The sequence below is a fragment of the Neoarius graeffei genome, chromosome 11 (genome assembly GCF_027579695.1).
Source record: "Neoarius graeffei isolate fNeoGra1 chromosome 11, fNeoGra1.pri, whole genome shotgun sequence".
Classification (NCBI taxonomy): Eukaryota; Metazoa; Chordata; class Actinopteri; order Siluriformes; family Ariidae; genus Neoarius; species Neoarius graeffei.
In genome coordinates, this window is record NC_083579.1 from 42125141 (window position 1) to 42142549 (window position 17409).

Consider the following 17409-nt stretch of genomic DNA (forward strand, 5'->3'; position numbering starts at 1 on the left):
ATTCCCTAGCAAATAATGTGCATGAAATCGCTCACTTCACTCAGTCAAGCAGACAGAGGAAGTCCGTGTGCACATGTGCAGATTTTTCTTCTTCTTTTGGGTTTTACAGCAGCTGGCATCCAGTGTTACATTACTGCCATCTACAGGTTTACCTTGACCATGCACTGACCATTACATCATTCTGTTGCTAAACAAACAGCCTATCACACCGAGGTACTTGCTGACTGCCGATATTTATTAGTGTGGTCCTGTGTTTCCTTTCCTTCGCAACATAACGTCTTTTCTCGCTTTTCATTACTGTAGTCGGTCTTTCATATTTCATTCGCACACTCACGTCCTACATTTTTCTCTCCTGTTTCAAATTTGTACCCCATAATGCCTTGCGTGAACGGGGAAAGCCCACCACGTGATGCATGACGTAGTATCTTGAATTGGGTCATGGTGAAGCAAGAAAAAATAGTGGGGAATTTAGGGCCATGTGGCCCTAAATTCATTAATTGTTCTATTTTTAAAAATAATAATAAAATTGGAAGTTCCCCACCCATTATCTGTAGCCGCTTTATCCTGTTCTACAGGGTCGCAGGCAAGCTGGAGCCTATCCCAGCTGACTATGGGCGAGAGGCAGAGTACACCCTGGACAAGTCGCCAGGTCATCACAGGGCCGACAACCATTCACACTCGCACCTATGGTCAATTTAGAGCCACCAATTAGCCTAACCTGCATGTCTTTGGACTGTGGGGGAAACCGGAGTACCCGGAGGAAACCCACGCAGACACGGGGAGAACATGCAAACTCCACACAGAAAGGCCCTCGCCGGCCACGGGGCTCGAACCCGGACCTTCTTGCCATGAGGCAACAGTGCTAACCACTACACCACCGTGCTGCCCTAAAATTGGAAGTCTATGATTCGAATTCAGTAGCTTTCGGTCCACTAAACAAAAATAATTGGGTGTCAGTGAAAATTTCTTTTTATGACCTACTCATGAAAAATCTGAAAGGCAGTCTACCTTTAAGCGGCGGAAGAATTAGGTTTAGTGTCGTGCACTAAATCATCCACTTAGCCATTGTTTTGTCCTTTCTGAATGGCTAGTCTTAGTTTTTGGTTAGTTTCTTTTGAGTCATTAATATATAATAAAATGATGTAAACAGCTTAATCGAAATAAATAAATTATTTAAACTCATCACCAATTATACAGTTTGAAATGTATCGGTTGATACTTGCATTAATGAGCCTCTTCATGCATACATTTACACATACCAAGGAGATTTTGTAGGATACAAATGTTTTGCGTCCACATTTCTTGTCCACGTTAAATGCTCTTGAACAAATTTTCTGAATAAATTTGTTGGTATCCAGTCTGATAAATGAGGCTTATTGAGAGCATGTACTGTATAAGGCCTCTTCTTTTAACACTGAGAAGGGTACTTCACTCTCACTGTGTACTTTGTGCCAGCTTCAGATATTCCCTGTTTTACCAACAGTCTAAACTCCCATTCTGGCCTCTTGGCCCTGCTGTAAATGTGTGCCATGTTGTGGAACTAATGTACTTAGCGAGGAAGCCGGGTGAACAGAAGGAAAGCGCTTAGGCTACCAGTCTCGCTCCGAATGAAAGAATGGAGTCTGGCTTTGCTTGTCTGCTCACACAAACATCCAAGTGGGGAAGTGCAAGAGGTTCAACAGTTCACTGAGGGGACTCTGTACAGGCATGTGTTTTGTGTGTCTGGGAAAGTGAGACGCTAAGGGATATGAGGGATGTGCAAAGAGTGTAAGAGCATTCATGTGTGTGTGTGTGTGTAGATGGCAGGGTTGTGAGCGGTGGCAGTGGGAGCGAGGGATTCAGTATTTGGATAAAAAGTGACCCGGAGGAGTATGTCCTTTCTGGTGCCATCTGTGCTAACATTTAATGTCTAACCTGTGTCTCGCATGAGAGAGAGAGAGAGAGAGAGAGAGAGAGAGATGCAGTCTACTTCTTATAATATTAATAATTTATAAGCAGATGCACTTGCTCTGCATGTACATGCCATTTGGCTGTGGTTATTAGGCTAGTGGAGGTGCCAGGACTTTGGATGACTCACTCAGAATCTGATTCAGTTGTGCCATGGAAATAAAGTGCATGTGTTGCATGTGTGACTCAGAGAAGGACTGAGCATTGGCATGGCACTTTACTTCACCTTTACTTGGACCCCTTGAGCACGGTGATTGTGTATAATGTTCATTTTATACAGTGATTCAAATTTATTAGCATTTTTGACAAATATATAACTTTTTAAAGTTTTCTATAGTTTTCTTCTAGAAATGTGACTGCCTTTGATCATGTTCTGTTTCTTTGGGGTATAAATGAGGCTGCACATGTAAAATCCACTTGTCATTAATCTCCAAAACCAAATAGCTTTCAAACCCTCCTGAGAGCATAAAACAACATGCAAAATGTAGGTCCTAAACTTCACCAAGTCATTGGTATTACAACCCCGATTCCAAAAAAGTTGGGACAAAGTACAAATTGTAAATAAAAACAGAATGCAATAATTTACAAATCTCAAAAACTGATATTGTATTCACAATAGACCATAGACAACATATCAAATGTCGAAAGTGAGATATTTTGAAATTTCATGCCAAATATTGGCTCATTTGAAATTTCATGACAGCAACACATCTCAAAAAAGTTGGGACAGGGGCAATAAGAGGCTGGAAAAGTTAAAGGTACAAAAAAGGAACAGCTGGAGGACCAAATTGCAACTCATTAGGTCAACTGGCAATAGATCATTAACATGACTGGGTATAAAAAGAGCATCTTGGAGTGGCAGCGGCTCTCAGAAGTAAAGATGAGAAGAGGATCACCAATCCCCCTAATTCTGCACCGACAAATAGTGGAGCAATATCAGAAAGGAGTTCGACAGTGTAAAATTGCAAAGAGTTTGAACATATCATCATCTACAGTGCATAATATCATCAAAAGATTCAGAGAATCTGGAAGAATCTCTGTGCGTAAGGGTCAAGGCCGGAAAACCATACTGGGTGCCCGTGATCTTCGGGCCCTTAGACGGCACTGCATCACATACAGGCATGCTTCTGTATTGGAAATCACAAAATGGGCTCAGGAATATTTCCAGAGAACATTATCTGTGAACACAATTCACCGTGCCATCGGCTGTTGCCAGCTAAAACTCTATAGTTCAAAGAAGAAGCCGTATCTAAACATGATCCAGAAGCGCAGACGTCTTCTCTGAGCCAAGTCTCATTTAAAATGGACTGTGGCAAAGTGGAAAACTGTTCTGTAGTCAGACGAATCAAAATTTGAAGTTCTTTATGGAAATCAGGGATGCCGTGTCATTCGGACTAAAGAGGAGAAGGACGACCCAAGTTGTTATCAGCGCTCAGTTCAGGAGCCTGCATCTCTGATGGTATGGGGTTGCATTAGTGCGTGTGGCATGGGCAGCTTACACATCTGGAAAGACACCATCAATGCTGAAAGGTATATCCAGGTTCTAGAGCAACATATGCTCCCATCCAGACGACGTCTCTTTCAGGGAAGACCTTGCATTTTCCAACATGACAATGCCAAACCACATACTACATCAATTACAGCATCATGGCTGCGTAGAAGAAGGGTCCGGGTACTGAACTGGCCAGCCTGAAGTCCAGATCTTTCACCCATAGAAAACATTTGGCGCATCATAAAACGGAAGATACGACAAAAAAGACCCAAGACAGTTGAGCAACTAGAATCCTACATTAGACAAGAATGGGTTAACATTCCTATCGCTAAACTTGAGCAACTTGTCTCCTCAGTCCCTAGACATTTACAGACTGTTGTAAAGAGAAAAGGGGATGTCTCACAGTGGTAAACATGGCCTTGTCCCAACTTTTTTGAGATGTGTTGTTGTCATGAAATTTAAAATCACCTAATTTTTCTCTTTAAATGATACATTTTCTCAGTTTAAACATTTGATATGTCATCTATGTTCTATTCTGAATAAAATATGTTATTTTGAAACTTCCACATCATTGCATTCCGTTTTTATTTACAATTTGTACTTTGTCCCAACTTTTCTGGAATCGGGGTTGTACAAGGCAGTGTTATAGTCGAGTCACTAAACCTCAAGTCTGAGTTCAGCCTCGGGTCCCCAGTGCTCAAGTCCAAGTCATTAAAGAAAATTTCGAGTCGAGTCTGACTCGAGTCCACTACTGATCCGAGTTGAGTCCAAGAACAAGACTCCAACCGCACCATTTGACGGTGACTGTTGTTGCCTTTAAGTGAAACCGTCTCTGCTGCTGTGTTGGACTAACATTACTGCTTGACTGCCCCATTTATTTAATAGGCTACAGATAAAAAACTTGTTCATCGCTCAGCAAGCCCCGCTATCAACAGAGCAAGTAACATGAGAGAGGGTTAACACTAGCTAGTTCATTGGTCAGCAAGCAAGCCCCGCTATCAACAGAGCAAGTAACATGAGAGAGGGTTAACACTAGCTAGTTCATTGGTCAGCAAGCAAGCCCCGCTATCAACAGAGCAATGACCATAGCATGTCACTTACTTCTCTGGGTGGAGTCTTGTCAAATTATGATTGAAGTTCAAGGTTGTCCCCATCGTCTCCTTGATAGTTTTTCTACATATGGAACACAAAGCAGTGCATTCTTTCCTGCTGCACGAGAAGTCTGTATAAGCAAAGTGGACAATCGTAGGGGCTTCTCTCCAGGCATTTTAGCACTATTAACGTTCGTTTGTTCCTGAGCATGGCATATGAATAGGTGAATGTGCATTCTCTTGCACAAAATTAGTATAAAAATTAATGTAGATATAAATATCTTATGCCAAATTATTATGGCATGTTACAAAAGATAAAGAAAAAAATCCAAGTCCTCGTCTCCAATTTAGGAGTCCGAATGCAGTTAATGCACGAGTCTGAGTCCAAGTCCGAGTCATCAGTGCTCAAGTCCAAGTCAAGTCATGAGTCCTTAAAATTAGGGCACAAGTCAGACTCGAGTCCAAGTACTACAAGCCTGCTACAAAGAAATGTGTTGTGGTCAGATGTGACTAAAGTTTTAGCCATGCACAGTGGTGGTGGGTCATTGATCACTCCAGCTGGTGATCAAGGAGGTCTGTCTGGCAAGGGTTGGTGGTATTCTGCAGTGTTCCAGCTAGCTTTCCAAGAAGGCAGGTCGCCAATGATTATCGCGGGCAATTTTTCATGCATCTAGGGCAAATTTGCGTGCATCACTATAGACGAAGAATCTATCATGCAAAATTAACATTACTGTCAACTATGCAATTTAGATTACTTTTGGAAAATAAAGTAAGCAAATTTGAAACTTCTTCATTAACCAGTTTAATACAATGCTTCATAATGTCACATCTGTACACGTTCCCAATCAGCACGCCTCGAACTCTCACTCTTGTCAACGTGCATTTGCCCTCTGAGCAAGAAGCACACGCCGCAAGGACTAATTACTATACACCTATTCCTGATCAGAGTGCAATTATGGCGTGTGCATATAAGGACTCCAAACACTAATAAGAAAGCTAATCAATTTATTATCTTTGATCATGTTTGTAGGGGCGGCACGGTGGTGTAGTGGTTAGCGCTGTCGCCTCACAGCAAGAAGGTCCGGGTTCGAGCCCCGTGGCCGGCGAGGGCCTTTCTGTGTGGAGTTTGCATGTTCTCCCCGTGTCCGCGTGGGTTTCCTCCGGGTGCTCCGGTTTCCCCCACAGTCCAAAGACATGCAGGTTAGGTTAACTGGTGACTCTAAATTGACCGTAGGTGTGAATGTGAGTGTGAATGGTTGTCTGTGTCTATGTGTCAGCCCTGTGATGACCTGGCGACTTGTCCAGGGTGTACCCCGCCTTTCACCTGTAGTCAGCTGGGATAGGCTCCAGCTTGCCTGCGACCCTGTAGAAGGATAAAGCGGCTAGAGATAATGAGATGAGATGAGATAATATTAGCGCCAAAAAAAAATTAGAGAATATAGATCTGTAAGTCATCATTATCTAAAACGAGATCATGGGCCAAATATAGACCAATAACGTTAGGCCTATAGACACATAGCAACCTAACTGTAAAGATCTAACATTTAGATTTATTGCTGTATTATAATATTAACGGCAGACCTAACAGTTAGGCCTATTAAAAATTAAATGGTTGCAATCCAATTGCAGTTCGCCTCGACTAGCTCTAACGTTAATTAATACTACTAATAATAGTAATACTAATAGCGTTAATTGATAATTAATATTAGTTCGGGATATTAATGTTAGATTAGATCTAGTCTCATATGTTAAATGTTAACATTAACACTAGTGACTAGATTTTCTGTAGATCTGTATCTAGAGTCGAGATCTGTTGGTCCTAACTTTTGATAGAATTTGGTTAGTCCTCAACTTCTAGATGTACATATCTTCTGGCAAACAGAGATGCAAGATTCTCTGAGCCCTTTGCTGCTTTTACCAATTCTTTTTTCTTTCGCACCATTGTAGGCATCGCTGCTTTTCAAACGTACCTTGCTTCACTGACTCATTATTGTAATAAGACAAAATGGTTGACAGAGCATGACTATGACCCAGCGCTAATAGTGTGTTGTGATTGGTCAACTTGCGTTACTTTCATTACAGCTCGGCAACATTTGTTAGGGCACACTTTCTTTCTGTGGCGGAACGTATGTGCCAGGCACTTGGAAAGTTTTAGAAAATTATGAGTAGGGTGTATATAAATTTGGGCATGGCACTGGTATTTGAGGGCAGGGTGCACATTCTGGAAGGCAGGGTGTGGTGCCATGGTAAAATAAACTAGCTGGAACACTGTCCTGACTTCCAGTATAATATGCAGATAAATAAGGCAGGATGCAAGTGCATAAATTCAGCATGTTGTTTATTTGAGCAAGTCCAATAATTATGATCAAAGTCCGTGGCAGGATCAAGAAACTAGACTCCGAACCTAAGGACAAGAATGCATGATAAGACTTTACAGTAGGACAAAGAAACAGGAGGGTATGAACAGAAAAGAAACGAATCACAGATTTTACACTGAACACCAGGGCACAATGGGAAACACAGCAATGACAGGCTGGGGGCAGAGACAAGGCTAGAATTAAAACAAAGGCACATGTCAAAACCAATCTGCATGAAGTGAACTCAAAACAAAATATTAAAGCACTGCTATCATGGATTTCTTATGGTAATTTTATGATATTTTAGAATAGTTTAGCCCCATAACCTGTTTGTCTCTATCAGAAGTGTAAGCCTTAGCTGTATATAGTGCTTTTACATAGTGCATCTGTCCTATTTCCTCAAACATCTATCCAAATCAACACAAACTAGGCTGCTGGAACACTAAATGTTTTGCAAATCCCATCTCGGCTTCCAAATTTGAAATTTTGGTATGAATTTTAGGGGATTTACATGCACATACCTAAGAAAATAGAAGAGCTGACCCAAGATCCTCTACAAGTGTTTCCAACCTTGTTAGTTATTACAGGAGGTTCAGTGCTGTTGTTTTCACCTCAGATTACCAATTAGTAATTTTGGGGTGCCAAGATTTTTGAAACCACTTTACTTAAAATTAAATAAATAAAACTACATTGTCTCTATATTGTTAAGAAATATCACTAATATTATGTACTGTTCATTTCTGCTTATTTTCATGATTGGCATCATGCCAGTAATTCTTGGGTACGTTTTATGATGTTCATGGCTCGACGAAGGTGCTGCTGTTTGACCCTCAATACCAGCAATGTATAAGTGTGTTTTCAGACCTGCACTTTTAATTTTGCTTAAACCGGACAGTGGTTCGTTTTCCTCCTTGGTGTGATTCATTTGGGCAGGTGTGTACACAGTAACTGCACTCGGGTGCAGACCAAAACAACCACACCAAGACCCTTGAGAGAAGGCAGCCCCGGTCTGGTCCCAAATAAATTCTGGAGCAGTTTGTTCATGGTAGGAACGTTTGATGCTGTGATTATATTAAAAATTTCATCCCGATGCCTTTGACTCTGGCTTTGCTCTTGGTTCACTCTGCTTGCTTAACGCACACACAAGGTTGGGAGGGGAAAAAAGGAAGAGAATAAAAGAGGTAAAATCCTCTCTCTATTTTCAAATGGCCTGCTCCACCTGCTTTGTATTAGTCTGAAGAAAGTGGATCAGGCGGTCTGATCTGCTTTTTCAAGCTGTTATGGAGGTATGGTCCACAGATGTAGATGTTCCCTTAGCATAAGAAGGTTTGTGCTATATTACTGAATGAAAACTACAGTACATTTTTGTTCATAAAGCTGATCACAAGGTTGAGAGGGATGTTTACTGCAGAATAGCGGATTATATTTTATGTCATACTCCTGAAACTCTCCACTTTTATGACAAAGTCTAATGTTAACTCAACAACATTTTCAGACCCAGAAGAACTATATCTTCATGTACGTCTTTAAATCGTATAGACATTTACAAAGAAAGGCTTGCCATTTTTCTACAAACCAAGGTCAACCAAGTTCATTCTTTCAACATCCTGACTCTTTTTGTGTACTTTATCCCAAACCTTCACTTCTTAACTTCACTGATAGCACCAGGCCCATGTCCTCACAGGCTCGCTACAGAACATATATTAATTGTAGAGAGAAATACTTGTGTGTTAAATGTGTCTGTGCAAGCTCACTGTCTCCGAGTGTCACAACGACTTGAACAGTATTTTGCTTTTCATGATTTCTGCCACCTGTTTTACTGGTTTAAAGGGTTTGATGCACCAAAACAGATTGCTGAAAACATCAATGCTGGTCTGTTTTGGGAAATTGCAGAGCAGGAAAGCAAGTATCATTACATGGAACCAGAAACACCAGTAATGTTTTACAGTCTGGGATAAAAGGCATGCCACTGTCTCTCAATCCTATTGATAGTTGCCATATCTCTTTGCTTCTCATTTGCTTAGCATTAAAGGTGATGTACTCCATTTCCACAAGCTGATACAGTTCCCTGAGGTCTTAATGAAATGTCTGACATGCTTTGGTCAAAATACCACAAGGATAAAGCACCACCGCTAGCCTAGTAAACTAGACCCACGCGCCTAGCGGCCAAAAATATTTTTGCCTAGCGAATGGGTCTAGCCTCGCACCATATAAACAAAAACACCCCGGGCATCAAATCGTGCCCGCCAATCACAACGCAAGGTTTTTGTTTGGATTCTTTGGGCGGGCTTTTGCAGGAGTGACGACAAAGCTGCGCGACGCTGGAGAAAGCGCAACAGGAAAGATGGCTACGGCTATTGAACAGCGCGCGTTTGACTCCGCTTTGGAATCAGTTTTAGAAGAATTAGACTTGGAGTTTTTGTTGAAACATGAGCAGGAAGAGGCTCTCCGCTCATTCCTTTTCAAGAAGGACGTTTTCGCTGTTTTGCCGACCGGCTATGGCAAAAGTCTGATCTACCAGCTGGCTCCGCTCGTAGCCAAAAGGATGGGGCTAGTTTGTGCAGTACGAAGAATTAATAAACAGCTTTGAAACATTACTTTTTGATTGTTTCTTATTTTCCCGTTATTTTAAATTTAAGGGAAATTATTTCACCAAACACCACTAAATAAAAACTCTCAAAAACAGTTTAAGCAAACCCTTGAAAAACACTTGGAAAAAAGAGTGTATGTGGTACAGACTCCAAACTTGTGGTCATTATCTCCAAACTTCTTAATATCTAGAACCTGTTTATTAATTAATACGCATTTTGAAAAATTATTTATTTCAAGGCCTCCCCCACTACTTTCTGTTGCTCGGACTACGTCACAGTCACTGTTGCGCTGATTGGTCAGAGCGTTGGCCTATACGCACAGAGACAGTTTGAAAGACAGCGGTTTGTTCCTCCTACCCCCGTCGGAAATGTCTACGGATCGAGGCCAGACTAAATATTCACATTTAGTCTGGCTTGCCAGGCTATACCACCGCACCTTCTCACTCTGTCTAAACAGCCATGTTCAAAACAGTCAATTCGAGTGTCTGTTCCTTTAAATGATCACCAGCCACTGCTCACTTCACCCGTCTCTCCCGTCAGCCAATCAGGTAGCACTTTTTCTTTGTGAATATTCATTCACAAAGGCAGTTCTCAAGCTGTGAGTAGAGATACTCAGATGAAGGGCTGCATAACTCCTAATGAGCGCCGCTTGTTACATAGAAAGAGGAGCCAAATCTGAACAGCTTGGTGAAGCACATGCTTTGTGAAATAGGCAGCACAAAAGAAACTAAGTTGTCTTATTTCAGAGTTTGTGAGTTGGTAGGCACTCCAGATACCCAAATGTATGTGCACAAGCACTGAAAAAGTGAGTTTTTCAAAATATGCCCCCTTTAAACTTTGTCACCCTTCCTATTTGTATTGCCAGCTTTCCATTATGTTAAATTTAAAGTTTTAATTATGTTCAGTTTAGAGGTTTGTTTGGTATTTTAAGTCATTAAACAATACCTTGATTTGTGAAATGTGCAATTAAAACCTCTTTTGGTCTATCTTGATCAAGATATTATGATGCTTATGAACAATTACCAATTCTAAAGGAATTTTCTGTATGCAGGAAATTGTGTGTATATATACTTTATATAAGCTTGTGTATAATGAATATGGTATAGAGTATGTGGAAGCCCAAATTATCTTCGTTAAAATTTAAATAAAGCTGGTAGTGTTATCTTCAACATAGTGTATTCTTTCAAACCAAGAAATGTTTAGTGAAGCGAGGCCTATGGCCAATTTAGATGGAGAAGCAACAATTTGTCAGACAAAGATCACTTTTTAGATGACCCTGGTAGACATTTTTTTAAACCAAGGTAGTCTTATTGAATAAAGTAAACAAAATATCTTTTTTTTTTTTTTGGTCAACTGTAGAATGATTTGACTGTTCACTTACTCTGTCCCACTTCACCAGTTTCCCCTAAGTGTGTGCACAATGGGACCGAGTTTACTGAGGGTGAGGTGTACCGCATGGACTCCTGCTGGCTGTGTCAGTGTCGTGGAGGCATCTCGTTCTGCTCCAAGGCTGAGTGTGCTGAGCTGCAGTGTGATAACTTTTATATCCCAGAAGGCGAATGCTGCCCCGTCTGCACAGGTACACTACATTCTCATGCACTAATATGACACATTACATGCCCTTATTTCCCACTGTTTCTGCCTATACCCGGACATAATAATGTTCAGAGGTGGTAGTATTATTAGCCCTTGTTACAGCAGTGTGTGAAATACTTGAAAACTATGCTTTTTTGCTTTCTCAGTGAAAGACCAAACACAGATATAATTCACACAGCGTAAAGGTGTTAGGCAGATGCTGGAGGTGAATGCAATTGCTGTTTAAATAGTTTTTTAAAAAAAAACACAAGGCAAACAAGTCCAAAACGTGAGAAAGAATCATAGTCAGGAAACAGGCATAGGGTCAGGCCATGTGCATACAAGAGATGGGGACAAAATATGTGAATCAATTAATCAAAGCTATATCAAAACCAGGAAGGCACATAAGATCAAAAGGCTTGCTAACGACTGGCAGTAATGGCACAGCATACTTTGCAAAGTGTGTGTGTGTGTGTTTAGAGTCCTTAAATATTTTGTGACTGGGATTGTGAACGTGTGTGTGTGTGATCAGAATTCCGGTGATTGAGAAGGTGACAAAGAGCCTTAAATGTTTGTAGGCAGTGTTTATTGGCCACTGTACATTCTGGGAATTGGAGTCCAGAATAGACACCAGTGCTGATTTGACAGAAGGGGAACGTTTACTTTTTCTTTGTTTCTAATTTATCTAGGTGAATTTTGACATGTAAATTCATGAGTCTCAGCTTTGTGAGCCAATAGGAGGTAAGAGGGAAAGACAGTGGTCTCTTTGGTTGGCTAATAAACAGAAAAGCTGCCTATTCTCGAGTAGCGATCACATTTTGTTGTTTTCCTCATGTTGCTTGGTGCACATCTGAAAAAAAAGTCATATTGTCCATCCACGGCAATGGGCAGCATGGTGGTGTAAGTGGTTAGCACGGTCGCCTCACAGCAAGAAGGTTCTGGGTTCGTGGCTGCCGGGGGCCTTTCTGTGTGGAGTTTGCATGTTCTCCCCGTGTCTGTGTGGGTTTCCTCTGGGTGCTCCGATTTCTCCCACAGTCCAAAGACGTGTGGTTAGGTTAATATGGGACGGCCTTGGGCTGAGGTGCCCTTGAGCGAGGCACCTAACTCCCAACTGCTACCTGGGCGCTGTTAGCATGGCTGCCCACTGCTCTGGGTATGTGTGTGTGCTCATTGCTCATGTGTATGTGCATGTGTGTGTTCACTGCTTCAGTTGGGTTAAATGCAGAGAGGAATTTCACAAGTGTGTGATAAATAAAGTTGTTCTTTCTTTCTTTTCAGAAACGCGAGGGATTTTGTGGTAAAATTGTGTTTTTTCTCTTTGCCTGCTAGGATTTTCTTGTTAGCAGTGTTGACATTTCTGGTCCATTTATTAATGTTTATACAGCATTTTGGACCTTGCATTTAAAAGGTTCTTTTTGACTCCTTTGTCAAAGGTTAGTTAAAGATGGAAATGTGTTAGTTACATACCACTGAAATGAATTACACCAAATGTTGCTTACACATGTAGAAAGATTCATATTAAATTAATATCTTAAATTTTCAGATAGAACCTTATAATTCCAAGTCTGTTTCTGTGTATGTTGTACTTGCTGTTTTGTAAGATTATAACACTGATTTCACTGTGATTGCATTGTTTGGCTTAAAGCAGCAAATGTTCTACTTCATGAATGAGCGTATGAAAGCTGGCTTCCATTAAAAGCACCAAGTATGGCCTGCATGTGAGAAGCATGAATCTTTTGTTTGCCTCTTCCACCTGAGGCATACTCACTTCATATAATGGTTTTCACCTAAGTGACATCCGCTCCAAATCCAGACCTGCACCATAGTGTTTATGTTAAACATTCAAGACCCAGAAAGAGAGGAAAATAATGTCAGTCATGAAAAGAAGAACAGAACAGTGTCAAAACAAAGTGAAATTCAAGATCACGACACAAACAACGAGACTACAGGGGCGGGTTTAGGGGAAATGGTTAAATATAGAACCCAAAAGTTCTTCAGTTTGTCCATTTGTGGGAATCCTGGAAGGTTTAATGGAGAACCTTACAACAGTTTGTCTCGATTGGAAAAGATTCCAAGTAGAACACTTTTAGGAAACTGAAACCTATTGAAGAACCCAACGAATGTATACACGTGTCAGTGATATTCTGTGGTTTAGCTGTAGCCTTTACAGTTTCTGACCATTTGATATGGTGATACAGGAGACACCTTAAAATATTTTGTTTTTGCAGGTAAAACAGTGGTCAGACCATGTAAAACTAAAATTCCCTGGAATAGAAGTCAATTTACTGAAAAGAGAAGGACATGGGGCATGAAAGACACATTTGCCTCTTTCAGTGGTTATTTTTGCTTTGTGCCAACTTTATCTAGATGAAGTTTAATCTTTACAAGTCAATATAACATAGGAAGGTGTGGCTGTGTTCTCTCTGGTTGATTTATAAAAATGGGCATGGTATTTTTTTATGAAAAAAAGTGTTTTTGCCTTGCTATTTTTATACTGTTGCTTGGCATACAGCATATCTGGGAAACCCCCATAACAAAGCACAAATTAGCTAGCCAACTTCCTGCAAAATCCCATCCACCAGAACCAGCATACTGTATAAAGTAAGCTTATACACTCAGCTGGTTACCTATAAAACTTTTCAGATTGCAGTTAAATATCAGTTCAACACGTGTTTTATAATTTGTGCTGTTAGCATGGAAGCTTCCCATCCACCAGCTTTTTTGGCTTTTATTTTTAAATTTTATTATCTCCGCCAACTGTGCTGGAGGAGGTTATGTTTTCGCCTCTGTTTGTTTGTTTGTTTGTTTGTCTGTTCCCAACTTAACTCAGAAAGTAGTGAATGGATTTTGATGAAATTTTGAGATAAGATGAGCTGTGGGCCAAGGAACAATTGGTTAGATTTTGATGCAAATCTGAATAGTGACTGAATATGTACCGAGGGTTCTTCTAGTTCCTTTTGTTGATTTTTTTCCTTTTTTTTTAAACTGTGTGTTAAAGGGGCGGCACAGTGGTGTAGTGGTTAGCACTGTCACCTCACAGCAAGAAGGTTCTGAGCTTGAGCCCAGTGGCCGGCGAGGGCCTTTCTGTGCGGAGTTTGCATGTTCTCCCCGTGCCTCTGTGGGTTTCCTCCGGGTGCTCTGGTTTCCCCCACAGTCCAAAGACATGCAGGTTAGGTTAACTGGTGACTCTAAATTGACCGTAGGTGTGAATGTGAGTGTGAATTGTTGTTTGTCTCTATGTGTCAGCCCTGTGATGACCTGGCAACTTGTCCAGGGTGTACCCCGCTTCTCACCCATAGTCAGCCGGGACAGGCTTCAACTTGCTCACGACCCTGCACAGGATAAGCGATTACGGATAATGGATGGATGGATGGATGTGCGTTAAAGGAAATAACATTAATGATGCAAATTTCCAGAGAGGGTGATGAGTTGAAGGCTACAAACAATCTTCCCAAAGCAATTAGCAAACTATGAATAATGTTAACCTATAAAGTGTTCCTTTTTAATGCTTGTTAAATACATTAATTGCAGTCACAATGAAAGACATACACTCATAACATCGCAATAACCAAACCCCTTACTCGACAATAACCACTTAGATGGGTTTGTTTATAGATCTCAATCTGTGTGGACAAGATCGATTATAAGTAGCTTAGCAGTGCATGTGGCTAACAGACAGAAAGTTCATGGACTAGTATTTCCCTCAGTCAAGGTATGTTTCTGGGTTCAGCAGACATCAGAGGTTGGAGCGGCAGTTATAAGAGGTCAGAGTCAAGAGAACCACCTGGAATTTAAAGCGCTGTACAAGGAGAGAATGCTTTCATCTCGGGTCTGTTCAGCTATGGCCTGTTTTACACCGTGGAAAGGTTTTAACGAGACCTACACTAGAGAACTGAAAGTTAGAAGAGCATTTCACTCAGAAAAAATCAAATGTAATTTTACAAACAGACTTCAATTAGTTTTAATCTCAGGTGATGATTAGTCTAAAGTAACTGTTGTTTTCTGCCCTTGTAGAAGCCTTGTTCATTTTGAAGTGAGTTGGATGAAAAGTAATTAATATTTTGCCCATGTTGAACCACTTATTATTGAACTATTACTTTAAAACAGCATGGAAGTGGAAGCAACTCTGTGAAACCCTCTAGTTAGCAAGCTATTTTATCATTCTCTTCCACAGAAACTTTTGCTCATGCTAGCTTATGAGCTACTAAGAGTTCAATAAGGCATCAAAATTTTAAGATCTCATCTCATCTCATTATCTCTAGCCGCTTTATCCTTCTACAGGGTCGCAGGCAAGCTGGAGCCTATCCCAGCTGACTACGGGCGAAAGGCGGGGTACACCCTGGACAAGTCGCCAGGTCATCACAGGGCTGACACATAGACACAGACAACCATTCATACTCACATTCACACCTACGGTCAATTTAGAGTCACCAGTTAACCTAACCTGCATGTCTTTGGACTGTGGGGGAAACCGGAGCACCCGGAGGAAACCCACACGGATACGGGGAGAACATGCAAACTCCACACAGAAAGGCCCTCGCTGGCCACGGGGCTCGAACCCGGACCTTCTTGCTGTGAGGCGACAGCGCTAACCACTACACCACCGTGCCGCCCAAAATTTTAAGATGTGTTCCATATTTTTAAGCAGAATCTTAATCACTAGTTTAGAGCCTAACATCATATACACAACAATCCTAACACAATAACCCTGTCCTGGGTTATTTACCTATATTGGTATGCTTATTAACTCTAACGTAATGAACTGCACATGTTCAATAATTTGCATAGCAGTCTTAACAAAGTGTTTATTGCGTATTACCACAACTAATAATATTCAAATTATTGATATCCAGTTATCTACTAATATATACTTCATAATTATATGGCTATAATTATATGGCTATGTAATTCATCCATCCATACCTGTAGCCACTTATCCTGTTCTACAGGGTCGCAGGCAAGCTAGAGCCTATCCCAGCTGACTATGGGCGAGAGGCGGGGTACACCCTGGACAAGTCACCAGGTCATCGCAGGGCTGATACATAGAGACAAACAACCATTCACACTCACATTCAAACCTATGGTCAATTTAGAGCCACCAGTTAGCCTAACCTGCATGTCTTTGGACTGTGGGGGGAAACCGGAGCACCCGGCGGAAACCCACAGCGGCACAGGGAGAACATGCAAACTCCACACAGAAAGGCCCTTGCCGGCCACTGGGCTCGAACCCAGGACCTTCTTGCTGTGAGGCGACAGTGCTAACCATGGCTATTTAATTATAGCCATATAATAATATATATGACTTTATTAGGAATACTTTATTAGAAACACCTACTAATACTGGGTAGGACCCCACGTTGCTCTCAATTCTCAATGAAATAGATTCCACAAGGTATTGGAAACATTCCTTTTGAAAAGTCAGAGTTATAGTGACATGATTGCATCACATAATTGCTGCAGATTTGTCAGGTGCACATTTGTTACAAATCTCCAATTATATCACATCCCAAATATGCACTATTGGATTCAAATATGGTGAGTGGGGAGGCCATTAAAGTACACTGAATTCCCTGCCATTTTCATAGGACCAGTGTAAGACAACCTGTGATTTGTGACATGGTGCATTATCATACTGGATGTAACCATTATGAGAAGGGTAAATTATGGCCATAAATGGATGCATGTGGTCAACGACAATGCTTAGACAGGATATGTCATTTAAACAATACTCAGGTGGTATTAAGGGACTAAATGTGTGCCAAGAAAACATCCCCCACAGCATTAGACCCCCTCCACCAACCTGGGCTGCTAACAGAATCCATGGATTCATGCTGTTGACACCAAAGTCTGACCATACCATCAGTCAGATCAGGCAATAATTTTGCAATCTTTTTTGCAACTGTACAGTTTTAGTGAGCCCGTGCTCACTGTAGCCCAAGATTCCTGTTCTTAGTTGAAAGAAATGTACTCTGATGTGACCTACTGTTGTAGCCCATCCACCTCAATTTTCAGCATGTTGTTAGTACTGAGATGCTTTTTACTTAACATGGTTCCTGCCAGCTTCAACTAGACTAGCTATCCTCCTCTGATAGCAGGAGATGAACAATTTCTGAAAAACTCAAACCAGCCTAGCTGGCATCAACAACAGTGCCATGTACAAAAGCACTCAGATCTGATTCCCCCCTTCCCCATTCTGATGTTGAATGTGAACATTATCCAGAGCTCTTGACTTGTATTTGAAGGAATTTATGCATTGCACTGCAGCCACATTCTTGGCTAGATAATTACATGAATGTACAGGTGTCGATGTGTTCTCACCAGTGACTGTACGTCAAAACAAATCTTAATGCATAGTC

General features: G+C 41.2%; 1 protein-coding gene across 3 annotated transcripts in view; it reads left to right on the plus strand.

The window, feature by feature from the left end:
• Positions 1-17409, plus strand: part of LOC132894298 (cysteine-rich motor neuron 1 protein-like) — a 96226-nt gene that overhangs the window by 42086 nt on the left and 36731 nt on the right. For all 3 annotated transcript variants that reach the window (XM_060933942.1, XM_060933943.1, XM_060933944.1), the window contains one exon: positions 10878-11057. In XM_060933942.1, the coding sequence (XP_060789925.1) occupies positions 10878-11057 (180 nt within the window). The remainder of the gene's footprint in view (positions 1-10877; positions 11058-17409) is intronic.